This window comes from Myxocyprinus asiaticus, chromosome 47 (genome assembly GCF_019703515.2).
Source record: "Myxocyprinus asiaticus isolate MX2 ecotype Aquarium Trade chromosome 47, UBuf_Myxa_2, whole genome shotgun sequence".
NCBI lineage: Eukaryota > Metazoa > Chordata > Actinopteri > Cypriniformes > Catostomidae > Myxocyprinus > Myxocyprinus asiaticus.
Genome location: NC_059390.1, coordinates 13061800 through 13078161, shown reverse-complemented (window position 1 = coordinate 13078161; position 16362 = coordinate 13061800). Strand labels below are relative to the sequence as shown.

General features: G+C 39.0%; 1 protein-coding gene across 1 annotated transcript; it reads left to right on the top strand.

Moving 5' to 3' along the window:
- The first annotated feature begins 219 nt into the window (after positions 1 to 219).
- gxylt1b (glucoside xylosyltransferase 1b) lies at positions 220 to 15999 on the top strand. The gene is made up of 7 exons (XM_051691435.1): positions 220 to 697; positions 4256 to 4442; positions 4741 to 4872; positions 5951 to 6202; positions 14857 to 14980; positions 15077 to 15249; positions 15484 to 15999. The coding sequence occupies exons 1-7, from the start codon at positions 408 to 410 to the stop codon at positions 15643 to 15645; spliced, it is 1320 nt and encodes a 439-aa protein (XP_051547395.1). The 5' UTR covers positions 220 to 407; the 3' UTR covers positions 15646 to 15999.
- The last annotated feature ends 363 nt before the right edge of the window (positions 16000 to 16362 follow it).

Below are 16362 nucleotides of genomic sequence, written 5' to 3'. Positions count from 1 at the left end.
GCCTTAATATTTAGCCATCAAAACTTACTAGTAATTATTTTAAATATACTCATACTTGTTTAGTTTCTGGCCACCATTTTGTTACTTTTTTAATTAATTTGTAATTAATTTTTGTAATTTTTTTTTCTCTTACATTTATAATGAGTACTCCAAATGGCTGCTTGATAATGGGTCAAAAACAATTCTAGAACAAGTACTACTGGTAACAGTTGGAATTGGTCTAATAGATATGCATAGAATTCAATCGCAAAATGTTGCATGTTATTAAATAATACAGTAGATGATAGTAACCACTGTAGTAACTCTAAATAGCTACTAGTAACTTAAAAGATTAAGTATTGAGGAATAAATCTTAAAATGGCTTGCCATAGCAGGAGTCTTTCTCACGCCACTGGGGGGAGAACTGTATGTGGGGGATGGTGGTGGTCTTTCAGGGCGAGTACACCGATCATCCCGACTCATTTCAAGCGAAAACAGTGACCGTATGCTTTAGAATGCGGGTATATGGTCAAACATTTGGCTTATGTGTGGTAATCGCACTTTTATCGTTACTGTTTTTGTTCAGTAGACGTGATGTACAAAGTTATTCGGCCGGTGTTAAGGAAGTTACGGAGTCTCAGGCACGTTCCGTCTCGAAGAACTTCAGTGGAGCAAAACCAAAACAACGACACATCACGACTGTATCACGCAGATTCGGGTAATTTGATTTATCTCAATTGGTTTTACAGGCAATCTAGTTAGCGCTTAAATTTGTGCGGGATTCACAAAAATTACGACTTTATTGAAACTTAGAATTCCAGTTTATGTGTAGTTAGAAAGTTACATTGAAACTTTCTGTGACAACATTGAAAGAATTCATGACGTAATCACAATGCATCAAAATGTGACATTCGATTTCAGTTTGTGATGCAGCAGTAGCGAACTTTATTATTATTATTATTTTAAGTTTTCTGAACTTTGAATGTTTGGCGTCATAAAAACAGGAAATGTTCAATACTCATGGAATCCACATCAAAGAGAAAAGATGCATATGACAACAGCGAGAGTAATTCCACACTAACTTGAGAAACTCTTTATGGTGGAAGGTTTTCACACCTACCTCTATATGTCTGTTTGATTAGATGTTTCATGTGAGAGTGCTGCCAGCAGCACTAACACAACAGAAATAGCTAAATCAAGCCACTCTCATGCACACCAGAGTTTCTCGTGACGTGTAGAGCTTTGAGCTAAAAAGTGTTATGAAATGTCAGTTCAAATATCTCAACTTCATAGACATGACTGAAGGTGACAGTCAACAAGTATCCGAAACACAACCTGGGCTTAGCAGATATTTTCTGTCGATGTTTTGCTTGTCTTACATACATTTTCACTTGGCCCACTACTTGTGTGTGTGTACATGTTTATACTAGAGCACGACCGTTATGGGATTTTTGAGACCGATACAGATTTTAGAGGTGGAAAATTCACAGATTACCGATATGGTGGCCGATATAGTTAATTTTTGAGCTGGAATGAAAACAGATCTTTTCTATGTGGATTTTTCACCGATTTTGCACCGATATGACTATGCAAAAGTACTCAGAAGGCTGCTTTCTTAAACAAATAATTTTATCAAAGAACATTATTATTATACATTGTCAACAAATTCTAGAAATGAACACTGAGAAAATAAAGAATAAATAAACATACAATAAATAGCTTAATAAACATCAGTACTGTATGTTCAGTATCAGTCAGTTGCTGACCATTTAAATAAAGAATAAATAAAAATAAAATGCTAATTAAACATCAGTACTGTATGTTCAGTGTCAGTCAGTTGCTGACCATTTAAATAAAGAATAAATAAAAATACAGTAAATAGCTAAATAAACATCAATACTGTTTAGTATCAGTCAGTTGCTGATCATTTAAATAAAGAAAAAAATAAAATAAAATAAATAGCTAAATAAACATCAGTACTGTTTAGTATCAGTCAAATGCTGACTATTTTAATACTGCCAGTCAATTAGGGGCAGGTTGTAAAACAAGAAGCATTTACACCTTCCGAGTCAAGAGATAAACAGCGGCAGCTGTGTTACACCGTATTCTGCTATACAAGTTCAGGGGAAACATTCAATGGTGGAAAACCAGACTTTTAAATATGACATTTTGTAAATGCAACAACTGGAATTCTTCGGTTGAAGGGGGTACCAAACTGTGAATCCTAAACAAAACAGTTTGGTGAATACATGTTTACACATTAGCTTCCACTCAACTGACAAGCAATGAAAGTAGCTACATGGTTAGCTAGTTAGCTATAAGCTCGTTGTCACGGAGAGTAAAAGATGGACTTTATTTACTTTCCAGCATTGCGTCTCACCAACTAGGTAACAACGTAGCGTGAAATCAACACTCAACAGACACAATCCACCACCGCACCGTTGTCTGCTGAGCTGCAAAAAGATGCTCTGACAAACTATAGCTGGCTAACATAGCAAACAGATGTGATAAACATAAATGACATGGTTGTCAGGGACAGGGTTAACATTATATTAGTTATATTGAAAAGGGAAAATGATAGGGTCATTGTTTATTAACTTTCCAGTATGTATTTCACAAACTAGTTAGCAACTTACCGAGAAGACACCGCTTAACTCCGCCCTGTCTGCAGAGCCACGTCAGTTCAGAGTCAGCTCTGTAAACAATGGAGTCGGAGCGCACTCTGCTGGACAAACTACGTTATGACACCTATTCTAAAGCATTGTTTTCTGCCTTATATGTTCTGAATTTTTTTTTTCTTCATATCTGCGCATATCAGTAAACATATACACCGATACGATATATCTGTGAAAGATAAATCGGTCGGGCACTAGATTATACTACATTGTGGGGACCAAATGTCCCCACAAGGATAGTAAAACCTGAGATCACATACCTTGTGTGGCCCAGCCCAGCGGTCCCCACGAGGGAAATGGCTTATTAAACATACTAAAAGATATTTTTTTGAAAATGTAAAAATGCAAAAAGGTTTCTGTGAGGGTTAGGTTTAGGGGTAGGGGATAGAAATTATTGTTAGATCTGTATAAAATCCATAAATGCATGGAAGTATATAGAGAGTCCCCACAATGATATAAAATAAGTTTGTGTGTGTGTGTGTGTGTGTTGGGGACTAAAAACGGTTCAAACCGAAAATTGACCAAATTTGTTTTAGAACGTAAACGAAGTGAGTGAGTGTTCTCTCTTTTTAGTAGAACATAAGCCTGCAATTTGATTCTGAAGGAAACCGCAAGTTTAAAAATGTAAAAATAAAATAAACGTAAAAAAAATAAAAATAATTATGTGGCCCACAAAAGATGACGTTTAGTCCAAATGCGCCCATGCAGGAAAGACAGATTTTGGCTATTTGTTGATTTTAGGAGGCCAAATGAATATTTGAAATATTTTTGAATACAGTATATATTTAATATTAAGAATACATTTATTGAAAATACATTATTTTATTTTTGCTACTGTATACTATGCTTGTTTTGATTTCTATCCTGATAATTCCCCCATATGGGAAAACATTTTATCTCTTATTTTTGCTTATTTTGGGTGAAACAAGTCCCTAATTTTGAGCTTGTTTTTTCCAAAACAGGTGCCTTGTTTCTCTTGTGAGATCTGGAAACACTGCAACTGGTATAACACCCATCCTTAACACAAGTACTGTCATTTAAAAAAAGAACGTTATTAACCGTTCTTTTATTTCGTTCAAACCATTTACCGTTTGGAAAGGAGGCTGCAGAAAGACGGAACCGGAACGAAAAACTACAGTTTCTGCTCAGAATGGAACGAAATGAAAAACTGTTTTTTTTTAGTCCCTAAAGAAGTTTATGTGTCAGAAAATTTATATTTAAGTTCACTGTCACTAGTCATTCTCATAAATTCGAAGAAAAAAAAAACTATTGTTAGCCAGCTAGATAATGTTGCTTTGGTTACATATTTAAATCAGCAGAATTCACATTGTTATTGTTTTTGTTGAGCCATGCCAGCATACAGAATACTGTACCCTCCATCTAACTAATATATGAAAAAGAATCCAATCATGTAATGTTGGTCTACATTTATCATGTATCACATGTACTGTATGCAGTATGTATTGTTGCATTCAAAACAAAATACAATACAGTTAAAAGTCTTATTCTTATATAATAGTGATGATGGCTGGATTTATGACTTTCTGTTCTAGCCTAAGTTTTGGTCTTATTTGTGTCCCTATCCATCCATCCATCCACAGAGATGTTGAACACTTAGTGAATTCTGCTGGACAGCAAGAGGCATTCATGCACCTGGCCGTGGTGGCATGTGGACAAAGACATGGGGAAGCTGTCAACATGCTCAAGACTGCAGCCATGCTTAGCAGCCGAGCCATGAGATTTCACATCTTTGCAGAGGAACAGTTGCACACCAGTATAAAGGCAACAGTCAGTATGAGCCTTTTAGCTGCCATTTTTGACATGTGCATGTATATACCCTTGATAATATGCATTAACAACATAAACCTGCATTTTGTGCCCTAGAATCTTTTTAAAGCAAGTCATCTTAAACATGAATATTTTTACTTGATAAGCAAATTCATGCAGTCATAGTGTGTTGACTTGGTTGTGCTACACATTTAAACATATTTAGACTTCATATATCATCTCAGTGTCACTTTACCACTGAGAAACACTAAAGTGAGTAAAGATTTACTGATTTCCAATTGATTTTCCTCTTGTGCAGTTGGATTCCTGGCCAGTTTTCATCAGAGTGAAATTCAGCTATGTTGTTCATCCCATTTCGTTCCCCCACGAGAACCATGAAGAGTGGAGTCAGCTTTTCAAGCCATGTGCATCACAGAGACTCTTCATCCCAGTGTGTATCACTGCAATGTTAGAAATGGAAATAGCACGCTCAGTTATACCCACAAATATTTGAAGCAAGGGCTGAATTTTTGCTTAATTATGCGATTTTGAATTTAAAATATCTGAAAAAGTGATAACTTGAAAATGCTTTTTTCTCCAAGATATGTCAAATTACACCAAATTGTTTGGTGAAATGGCAGCCTCATTTGCATATATTACAAAGTAGTAGGCTATTGTGTCAAAAATGAATGTTTAATTAATGGGTGGCATTTGCCCCTGGAATTTAATTTATTTTCATTTTTCTTTTTTTACTTTTAAAGGGCTCATGAAATGAGTAATTAAATTTTTCTTTAGACATATAAGAGGTCATTGTACTATAAAAACACATTATAAGTTTCAGAATTCAAAACTTCAACTCACTGCAAAAAGAGTATTTGTTCAAACCGAGCTGCCAAAACAACTCGTTCTTTACTTCCTCCACATTATGTTGTCACACTGAGGTAGACATCTGACCACCTCCACATCTGACCACCTCCACAACAACACATAAACAGCTTCTTTACCTTGTATCACTTCTGTAGCCCACTCAGTAGCGGTGAGCAGTGAGTATGCGAGGAGAGAGCAGGTCAGTCAAGTGCAAAGGGCCAGTCATAACAGTGGGTGTTTACTTTCAGGTCTTAAAGGAGAAGTAGCACCAAAACAGCTTTTCTGACAGAGGGTCAGAATGAGGGTGAAAAGTTATCATGTTTTACAAAAATATGACTGTTTTCTGGGCAAAATTTTTACTTATATTATAAGTGAACCTCAAGGAACATTAACATGATAAAAAAGGGTATGTTATGACCCTTTTAAGAGTGTTTTGTTTTTTCAACACACAGTGTGCCATCCATTAATGTCAAATACTTCAATTAAATATCATGAAATGTATCAAATGTTAGATAACAGATACAATTTTTAAAAAAAAAAAACAGGAATTCACTATGGGAACTAATATTAACATCTGAAATATTATAATTACTAAACAGTATAACAGTTTGACAAAGTATTTGTAATAAATGTTTCCCATTCCTGTCTTTTCTCCTCTACAGCTGATCCTGAAGGAAGTTGACTCTTTACTCTATGTGGACACTGATGTCCTCTTCCTGCAGCCTGTAGAGCTAATCTGGGGCATGCTAGCACACTTTAACTCCAATCAGTTGGTAGCCGTGGCACCAGAGCACGAGGAGCCTCAGATTGCCTGGTACAGTCGATTCTCCCGGCATCCATACTACGGAAAAACTGGCATCAACTCTGGTGTCATGTTGATGAATATGACCCGTATGCGAATGGCACAATTCAAGGTGAGAGTAGAAGGCCGGAACCCAAACTTTCTTCCTCAATGTATTTGCAAGGAGATCTAATATACCTGACGAGAGCTATCTGTTAGGATCTTAATGATGGAAAGAAGAATGCGACCCATTTTTACTTCATGGGAACTCAGTTCTGAAAAAATAATAATAATAATAATAATATATATATATATATATATATATATATATATATATATATATATATCTACAGTTGTGCTCAAAAGTTTGCATACCCTTGGAGAATTGGTAATATATGTACCATTTGTAAAGAAAACATGAGTGAGCAGGCAAAACACATTTCTTTTATTTCTTATGGGATTCATATTCAACTGTAGGTTCTAACAGAATGGCACAATCATAAAACAAAACATGGCAACAAAGAAAAAAATGAAATGACCCCTGTTCAAAAGTCTTCATACCCTTAGTTCTTAATACTGTGTATTGCCCACTTTAGCATCAATGACAGTGTGCAGTCTTCTGTAATAGTTGTCTATGTGGCCCCAAATTCTTGCAGGTGGTATAGCTGCCCATTCGTCTTGGCAAAATGCCTCCAGGTCATGCAAAGTCTTTGGTCGTCTTGCATGAACCACACGTTTGAGATCTCCCCAGAGTGGCTCGATGATATTAAGGTCAGGAGAATGATGGCCACTCCAGAACCTTCACCTTTTTCTGCTGTAACCACTGGAGGGTCAACTTGGCCTTGTGCTTAGGGTCATTGTCGTACTGGAAAGTCCAAGAGCGTCCCATGCGCAGCTATCGTGCAGAAGAATGCAAAATGTCTGCCAGTATTTTCTGATAACTTGCTGCATTCATCTTGCCATCAATTTTCACAAGATTCCCCGTGCCTTTAGAGCTCACACACCCCCAAAACATCAATGAGCCACCACCATGCTTCACAGTGGGGATGGTATTCTTTTCACTATAGGCCTTGTTGACCCCTCTCCAAATATAGCGCTTATGGTTATGACCATAAAGCTCTATTTTGGTCTCGTCACTCCAATTACATTACAGTGTGCCAGAAGCTATGAGGCGTGACAAGGTGTTGTCATTTGTGGCATTGGCACAGTAAAGGCTTCTTTCTGGCAACTCGACCATGCAGCTCATTTTTGTTTAAGTATCGTCATATTGTGCTCCTTGAACCAACCACACCGTCTTTTTCCAGAGCAGCCTGTATTTCTCCTGAGGTTACCTGTGGGTTTTTCTTTGTATCCCGAACAATTCTTCTGGCAGTTGTGGCTGAAATCTTTCTTGGTCTACATGACCTTGGCTTTGTATCAAGAGATCCCCGAATTTTCCACTTCTTAATAAGTGATTAAACAGTCCTGACTAGCATTTTCAAGGCTTTGTATATCTTTTATATCCTTTTCCATCTTTATAAAGTTCCATTACCTTGTTACGCAGGTCTTTTGACAGTTCTTTTCTGCTCCCCATGGCTGAGTATCTAGCCTGCTCAGTGCATCCATGTGAGAGCTAACAAACTCATTTACTATTTATATACAGACACTAATTGCAATTTAAAAAGCTACAGTTGTGGGAAATTAACCTTTAATTGCCATTTAAACCTGTGTGTGTCACCTTGTGTGTCTGTAACAAGGCCAAACATTCAAGGGTATGTAAACTTTTGATCAGGGTCATTTGGGTGATTTCTGTTATCATTATGATTTAAAAAGGAGCCAAACAACTATGTGATAATAAATGGCTTCATATGATCACTATCCTTAAATAAAAGACAGTTTTTTTGCATGATCAGTCATATTTTCAAAATCAATGGCAAAATTTCACAATTTCTGCCAGGGTATGCAAACTTTTGAGCACAACTGTATAAATATATATATATATATATATATATATACACTGGTGGCCAAAGGTTTGGAATAATGTACAGATTTTGCTCTTATAGAAAGAAATTGGTACTTTTATTCACCAAAGTGGCATTCAACTGATCACAGTGTATAGTCAGGACATTAATAACGTGAAAAATTACTATTACAATTTGAAAAAAAAATTCTTAAACTACTTAAGAGTTCTCATCAAAAAATCCTCCATGTGCAGCAATGACAGTTTTGCAGATCCTTGGCATTCTAGCTGTCAGTTTGTCCAGATACTCAGGTGACATTTCACCCCACGCTTCCTGTAGCACTTGCCATAGATGTGGCTGTCTTGTCAGGCACTTCTCACGCACCATACAGTCTAGCTGATCCCACAAAAGCTCAATGGGGTTAAGATCCATAACACTCTTTTCCAATTATCTGTTGTCTAATGTCTGTGTTTCTTTGCCCACTCTAACCTTTTCTTTTTGTTTTTCTTTTTCAAAAGTGCAATTTTTCCCATAAGGCCTGCACCCCTGAGTCTTCTCTTTACTGTTGTACATGAAACTGGTGTTAAGCGGGTAGAATTCAATGAAGCTGTCAGCTGAGGACATGTGAGGCATCTATTTCTCAAACTAGAGACTCTGATGTACTTATCTTCTTGTTTAGTTGTACATCTGGCCTTCCACATCTCTTTCTGTCTTTGTTAGAGCCAGTTGTCCTTTGTCTCTGAAGACTGTAGTGTACACTTTTGTATGAAATCTTCAGTTTTTTTGGCAATTTCAAGCATTGTATAGCCTTCATTCCTCAAAACAGTGATTGACTGATGAGTTTCTAGAGAAAGCTGTTTCTTTTTTGCCATTTTTGACCTTAAGACATGCCAGTCTATTGCATAATGTGGCGACTCAAGATGGCGCCGAATATGGCTGCTGCGTTGCGAGTTCCGACACAACATGGTAGTGTTTTGTTTGTTTTGTTTACAATTTTTATGTTTTTTGTCTTGGATGTTGTCTGCCTTGTTGTCTACGACAGACAAACACTTTTGGACATTGGTTCAGCAATTACACACCGTAAACCGGACTTCAAATTCCTCAACGCCGACCCGCTGTTTACAAACACACAAGCGGAGCCCTTTGTCTGTGCTGCCCGGCCACGGAAATGCAGGAGGAAAAGGGGAAACAGAGCCGGTGTTCTCATCAGAGTAAGACGCCACACAAATCGACCCCCGCTACCCAGTATTCTACTGGCAAATGTTCAGTCTCTGGATAACAAGCTCTGCGAGCTGAAAGCGCGGATCTCTTTCCAACGAGAGACAAGGGACTGCTGCATTATCTGCCTTACAGAAACTTGGATGTCTGCTGAGATTCCAGATTCAGCCATTGAACACGCGGGTTCTCCGTGCACCAAGCGGACAGAGCGAAAGACCTCTCTGGTAAAAGCAGAGGTGGTGGTGTATTTTTTATGATCAACAAATCCTGGTGTGATCAGAGGAAAGTACATTCTATCAAGTCTTTCTGCTCTCCTGATCTGGAATTTCTCATGCTTCTGTGTTGACCATTCTGGCTACCGAGGGAATTCACAGTGGTCATTATCACTGCTGTGTACATCCCGCCACAAGCCGACACAGACCGGGCACACAAGGATCTGTATGGGATTATAAGCAAACAGGAAACCACGCACCCTGAGGCCGCGTTCATTGTGACCTGGGACTTTAATAAAGCCAGTTTCAAATCAGTCGCACCAAAATACCACCAACACATTAGTTTCAACACACGAGAGGACCGGATTTTGGACCATTGCTACTCTCCCTTCTGGGATGGCTACAAATCCCTCCCCCACCCACCATTTGGCAAATTGGACCACTCTTCCATTCTGCTTCTGCCCGCTTACAGGCAGAAACTGAAACAGGAAGCACCCACCCTCAGAATGATCCAGTGCTGGTCGGACCAATCAGACTCTAAGCTACAAGATTGTTTTGATCACACGGACTGGGAGATGTTCCGGTCTGCCTCTGATGACGACATCGAGCTTTACGCTGATAGCGTAATGTGTTTCATCAGAAAGTGCGTAGAGGACGTTGTTCCAACCAGAACAATACGGATCTATCTGAACCAGAAGCCATGGATTAATAGCGATGTTCGCACGGCAGTTAATGTGCGGACCTCTGCTTTTAATTCCGGGAACGCGGAGGAGCATAAACATGCCAGTTATGCCCTCCGAAACAGAATCAGAATCAGAACAGCAAAACGCCAGTACAGGGACAAGATTGAAGGACAGTTTAACACCACCAACTCTAGAAGCATGTGGCAGGGAATTAACATCATCACGGACTTTAAAGTGAATAAAAACTCTGAGAGAGCTCTCGCGGCTGAAGCTACAGAGGTTAGTTCACTCTCCATCTCTGTAGTGGATGTAACCCGATCCTTCCGACGGGTGAATATCCGCAAAGCCGTGGGTCCAAACGGCATTACGGGCCGCGTCATCAGAGCGTGCGCGAACCAGCTGGCTGGTGTTTTTATGGACATTTTCAACCTTTCCCTCTCTTTGTCTGTAGTCCCCACATGCTTTAAAATGTCCACCATTGTGCCTGTTCCAAAGCAATCAAAAATCACTTGCTTAAATGACTGGCATCCTGTTGCTCTGACCCCCATCATCAGCAAATGCTTTGAGAGACTAATCAGAGATTACATCTGCTCTGTGCTGCCTCTCTCTCTAGACCCATTGCAGTTTGCTTACCGCAACAACCGCTCCACTGATGATGCCATTGCATCTACAATACACACTGCTCTCTCCCACCTGGAAAAAAAGAACACATATGTGAGAATGTTGTTTGTAGACTACAGCTCAGCATTCAACACCATAGTGCCCTCCAAGCTTGATGAGAAACTCCGGGCTCTGGGCTTAAACAGCTCGCTGTGCAGCTGGATCCTGGACTTCCTGTCAAGCAGACGCCAGGTTGTTAGAATGGGCAGTAACATCTCCTCATCACTGACCCTCAACACTGGAGCCCCACAGGGCTGTGTTCTCAGCCCACTCCTGTATTCCCTGTACACACATGACTGTGTGGCAACACATAGCTCCAATGCCATCATTAAGTTTGCTGATGACACGATGGTGGTAGGTCTGATCACTGACAATGATGAAACAGTCTACAGAGAGGAGGTGCACACTCTGACACACTGGTGTCAGGAGCACAACCTCTCCCTCAATGTCAGTAAGACAAAGGAGCTTGTGGTGGACTTCAGAAGAAAAGACAGAGAACACAGTCCCATCACCATCAATGGAGCACCAGTGGAGAGAGTCAGCAGCTTCAAGTTCCTGGGTGTCCACATCACTGAGGAACTCACATGGTCCATCCACACTGAAGTCGTTGTGAAGAAGGTTCATCAGCGCCTCTTCTTCCTGAGATGGCTGAGGAAGTTTGGAATGAACTGCCACATCCTCACAAGGTTCTACACCTGCACTGTAGAGAGCATCCTGACTGGCTGCATCTCCGCCTGGTACGGCAATAGCACAGCCCACAACCGCAAAGCACTGCAAAGGGTGGTGCGAAATGCCAGACACATCATCGGAGGTGAGCTTCCCTCCCTCCAGGACATATATACCAGGCGGTGTGTGAAAAAAGCTCGGAGGATCATCAGAGACTCCAACCACCCGAGCCATGGGCTGTTCTCATTGCTACCATCAGGCAGGCGGTATCGCAGCATCAGGACCCGCACCAGCCAACTTCATGACAGCTTCGTCCCCCAAGCAATCAGACTTTTGAACTCTTGATCTCCCACGATCAAAATACATCAGCACTGTACTTTATTACTCTTACTCTTATATCTCACACCGGACTGTCATAAATTATATTATTATTATATTATATTCTCTCTTAACAACTTACTATTAACCGACAGCCTGAATGTCAATACAGTACAATACTGTACATTCTATATATACTGTATATACTTTTTTTTTTATTGAATAATGTGTATCTTAATTGTGTGTATTGTATACTGTACAGTGTATGTTATTATTTGTATATTGTGTTGTGTTAATCTGATGTTATTGTAAATTGGTATATGTCTCATCACTGTCACGACTGCTATGTTGATCGGAACTGCACCCAAGAATTTCACACACCATTGCACTTGTGTATATGGCTGTGTGACCATAAAAGTGATTTGATTTGATTTGATTTGAACTCAAAACAAACACAAAGACAATGTTAAGCTTCATTTAATGAACCAAATAGCTTTCAACTGTGTTTGATATAATGGCAAGTGATTTTCTAGTACCAAATTAGCAATTTAGCATGATTACTCAAGGATAAGGTGTTGGAGTGATGGCTGATGGAAATGGGGCCTGTCTAGATTTGATCAAAAATGACTTTTTTCAAATAGTGATGGTGCTGTTTTTTACATCAGTAATGTCCTGACTATACTTTGGTGAATTAAAGTACCGATTTCCTTCCGAAACAGCAAAATCTGTACATTACTCCAAACTTTTGGCCACCAGTGTGTGTGTGTGTGTATATATATATATATATATATATATATATATATATATATATATATATATATATATATATATATACACTATATTGCCAAAAGTATTCGCTCATCTGCCTTTAGACGCATATGAACTTAAGTGACATCCCATTCTTAATCCATAGGGTTTAATATGACATCGGCCCACCCTTTGCAGCTATAACAGCTTCAACTCTTCTGGGAAGGCTTTCCACAAGGTATAGGAGTGTGTTTATGGGAATTTTTGACCATTCTTCCAGAAGCGCATTTGTGAGGTCAAACACTGATGTTGGACGAGAAGGCCTGGCTCGCAGTCTTCGCTCTAATTCATCCCAAAGGTGCTCTGTCGGGTTGAGGTCAGGACTCTGTGCAGGCCAGTCAAGTTCTTCCACACCAAACTCGCTCATCCATGTCTTTATGGACCTTGCTTTGTGCACTGGTGCGCAGTCGTGTTGGAACAGGAAGGGGCCATCCCCAAACTGTTCCCACAAAGTTGGAAGCATGGAATTGTCCAAAATCTCTTGGTATGCTGAAGCATTCAGAGTTCCTTTCACTGGTACTAAGGGGCCAAGCCCAGCTCCTGAAAAACAACCCCACACCATAATAAACTTCACAGGTGGCGCAATGCAGTCAGACAAGTACCGTTCTCCTGGCAACCGCTAAACCCAGACTCATCCATCAGATTGCCAGATGGAGAAGCGTGATTCGTCACTCCAGAGAACGCGTCTCCACTGCTCTAGAGTCCAGTGGCGGCGTGTTTTACACCACTGCACCCGACGCTTTGCATTGCACTTGGTGATGTATGGCTTGGATGCAGCTGCTCGGCCATGGAAACCCATTCCATGAAGCTCTCTACGCACTGTTCTTGAGCTAATCTGAAGGCCACATGAACTTTGGAGGTCTGTAGCGATTGACTCTGCAGAAAGTTGGCGACCTCTGCGCACTATGCGCCTCAGCATCCGCTGACCCCGCTCTGTCATTTTATGTGGCCTACCGCTTCGTGGCTGAGTTGCTGTCATTCCCAATCACTTCCACTTTGTTATAATACCACTGACAGTTGACTGTGGAATATTTAGTAGCGAGGAAATTTCACAACTGGACTTGTTGCACAGGTGGCATCCTATCACAGTACCACGCTGGAATTCACTGAGCTCCTGAGAGCGGCCCATTCTTTCACAAATGTTTGTAGAAGCAGTCTGCATGCCTAGGTGCTTCATTTTATACACCTGTGGCCATGGAAGTGATTGGAACACCTGAATTCAATTATTTGGATGGGTGAGCGAATACTTTTGGCAATATAGTGTATATACACACATACAATACCGGTCAAAACTTTTGAATTACTTGACTGAAATGTTTCTCATGATCTTAAAAATCTTTTGATCTGAAGGCGTATGCTTAATTGTTTGAAATTAGTTTTGTAGACAAAAATATAATTGTGCCACCATATTAATTTATTTAATTATAAAACTGAAGTTTTTGAAATTGATGACTTGGACCAATAATAAAGAAAAGCATCCAATAAGTGCACAACATAGATGGGAACTCCTTCAATACTGTTTAAAAAGCATCCCAGGGTGATACCTCAAGAAGTTGGGTGAGAAAATGTCAAGAGTACATGTCTGCAAATTCTAGGCAAAGTGTGACCACTTTGAAAATAGTTTTTTTTTTATTTTGGATTTTGTTTAGTCACAACATAATTCCCATAGTTCCATTTATGTTATTCCATAGTTTTGATGACTTTACTATTATTCTAAAATGTGAAAAATATAAAATAAAATTCTAATAAAGAATGAGTAAGTGTTTCAAAACTTTTGACCGGTAGTGTGTGTATATATATATATATATACACACACAGCCAATCACCTAAGCCATAAATGCCATGTGACTAATCATTCCGTATTAGAATTTGCAGCAGACAGACATACTACTGTAATATAATTATTATAATTTTTTATTTACATGTTGTTTTCAATATATCTATATACACACAGCTACTTCTGAATGGTCATCAATAGAGAAATATGCTTTTTGTATCTACTATCAGGGGCTAACTGCTAAAGTGAACCAGCTTAAACATTGAACTTCTGTGTTCGGCCTCACTGGGGTATTTTGAATATTTTATAATTCCATTTTAGTCCAGAAGAGGGTGGCAAAGCTATCATTACATTTTTTTTACTTGGCTACTTGGGTAAAGACCGCGTTAAAAACTGTCCTGCTCTTGTGTACGTTTTGTATGGTATATTCAGTGTTTACATACTTCAACCCTATACTTTGTTAATATAATTAGAATTTTTGTATTTTCGACTGTTTATGTGGACAGAATGACATGACATTGGTTGGTCTTCACTGGGAAGAGCTTCTAATGCCTTTACTACAGAAATATAAGCTTAACATAACCTGGGGCGATCAAGACCTCATTAACATCATCTTCCATTATAATCCAGGTAGGCCTTTATGCACTGATTGCATTAAATCAACATTCTTTGTAGCCTTAGGGCTGTTCAAGTCTCAGTAACAGATGTGTATGTGTGTCCACCCAGAGATGCTATTCATCTTCCCCTGCCATTGGAACTACCGTCCTGACCACTGTATTTATGGCAGCAACTGCAGCCCTGCTGAGGAGGAGGGTGTGGTCATGCTACATGGCAATAGAGGCGTGTTTCATAGTGGCAAACAGCCTGCGTTCAAAGCTGTGTATGAAGCTTTTAAACAGGTGAGTTACCTGCCAGCTTTATCTATGCATTGGCTATAGTTAGATCCATCATCAAACAGAATTTATGAAATTACATCAGAGCATTTTTTATGGTAACTAACATACTGTAGGTGCAAAGAATCAAACTTTTGCTACATACCTTTTGCCAAGTTCCAATCACATTTTCCATGCATGTTCCACAGTAGTTATGCCTTTGAGACAGAGCTGAATCTCTTTTTTTCTTATCACTGGCAGTACAAATTTGGAGAGGATCTTGTAAAATCCTTCTTGTTACCCCTGGAGGATGCACTGAATGGGACCACACACACATACTGTGGGAAAGTTAGTAATTTATTTACCAGTGGACTTGGAAAGACTGTAAGAAGGATCCAGAGAATGACTCCACCAGGTGGCTGAGCTGTGATACTGTGACTTTAAAGCATATAATTGATTCTCTGAGACTGGATAGAGCACGTTGTTCCAGTCATATCTGTGCAATCGGTGAACTTTCCGTTCAAGACTTGCAGGTTTAAGCTCAGACAACATAAAACAGGTAAAAACTGGATGGTCACCTCAGCTGGAGTTTTGATATCTTAGCAAACTGAAAAGTACATTTTTACAGATATCTGAGATGGTGCTGTTTTTTTCTTTTGTTAAGTTGGTAAAGACTGTTATTGAATGTACTGCAAGACATAAAGTGGGAAATACTTGAAAATGTAAATATATATTTTTGTGTTATGTTCATATAAATTAAATTAAATTATTTCACTAATCAGATTTAGACTTTGCCTTTGTTACTTCAATGTTATTTTAACAAATACAATTTTCTTTTGGAGAATCCTTTCAGTTTCAGAAAAAATGTATTACCTTAGTCAAAAGCAAACAGTAAAAAATATAAAATAGTGAGCAGAAAATTTGAACAGTCATGTAAGTGAGGAAGATGCACTGAAAAACAAAAATTATTCATCAACCATAAAAACACAAATAGGTTTTACTCAGAAATGCACATATTTATAAAATGTTTAGCACTTTTTAATTTTCATGAATGTGTATAACACAATTATCAATTTAAAGGTGAACTTAGAGTGACACATAAAGAAAATGTATAATAGTGAGTTCCTTGAACTTCATTGG

What these genes read in the sequence shown, in the direction of transcription:
- gxylt1b (XM_051691435.1), top strand. Translation starts at nt 408, where the DNA reads ATGTGGGGGATGGTGGTGGTCTTTCAGGGCGAGTACACCGATCATCCC. An exon ending in CATCTTCCATTATAATCCAG is followed by an intron (nt 14,981 to 15,076) that starts GTAGGCCTTTAT and finishes GTGTCCACCCAG; the next exon opens with AGATGCTATTCATCTTCCCC. An exon ending in TGTATGAAGCTTTTAAACAG is followed by an intron (nt 15,250 to 15,483) that starts GTGAGTTACCTG and finishes TATCACTGGCAG; the next exon opens with TACAAATTTGGAGAGGATCT.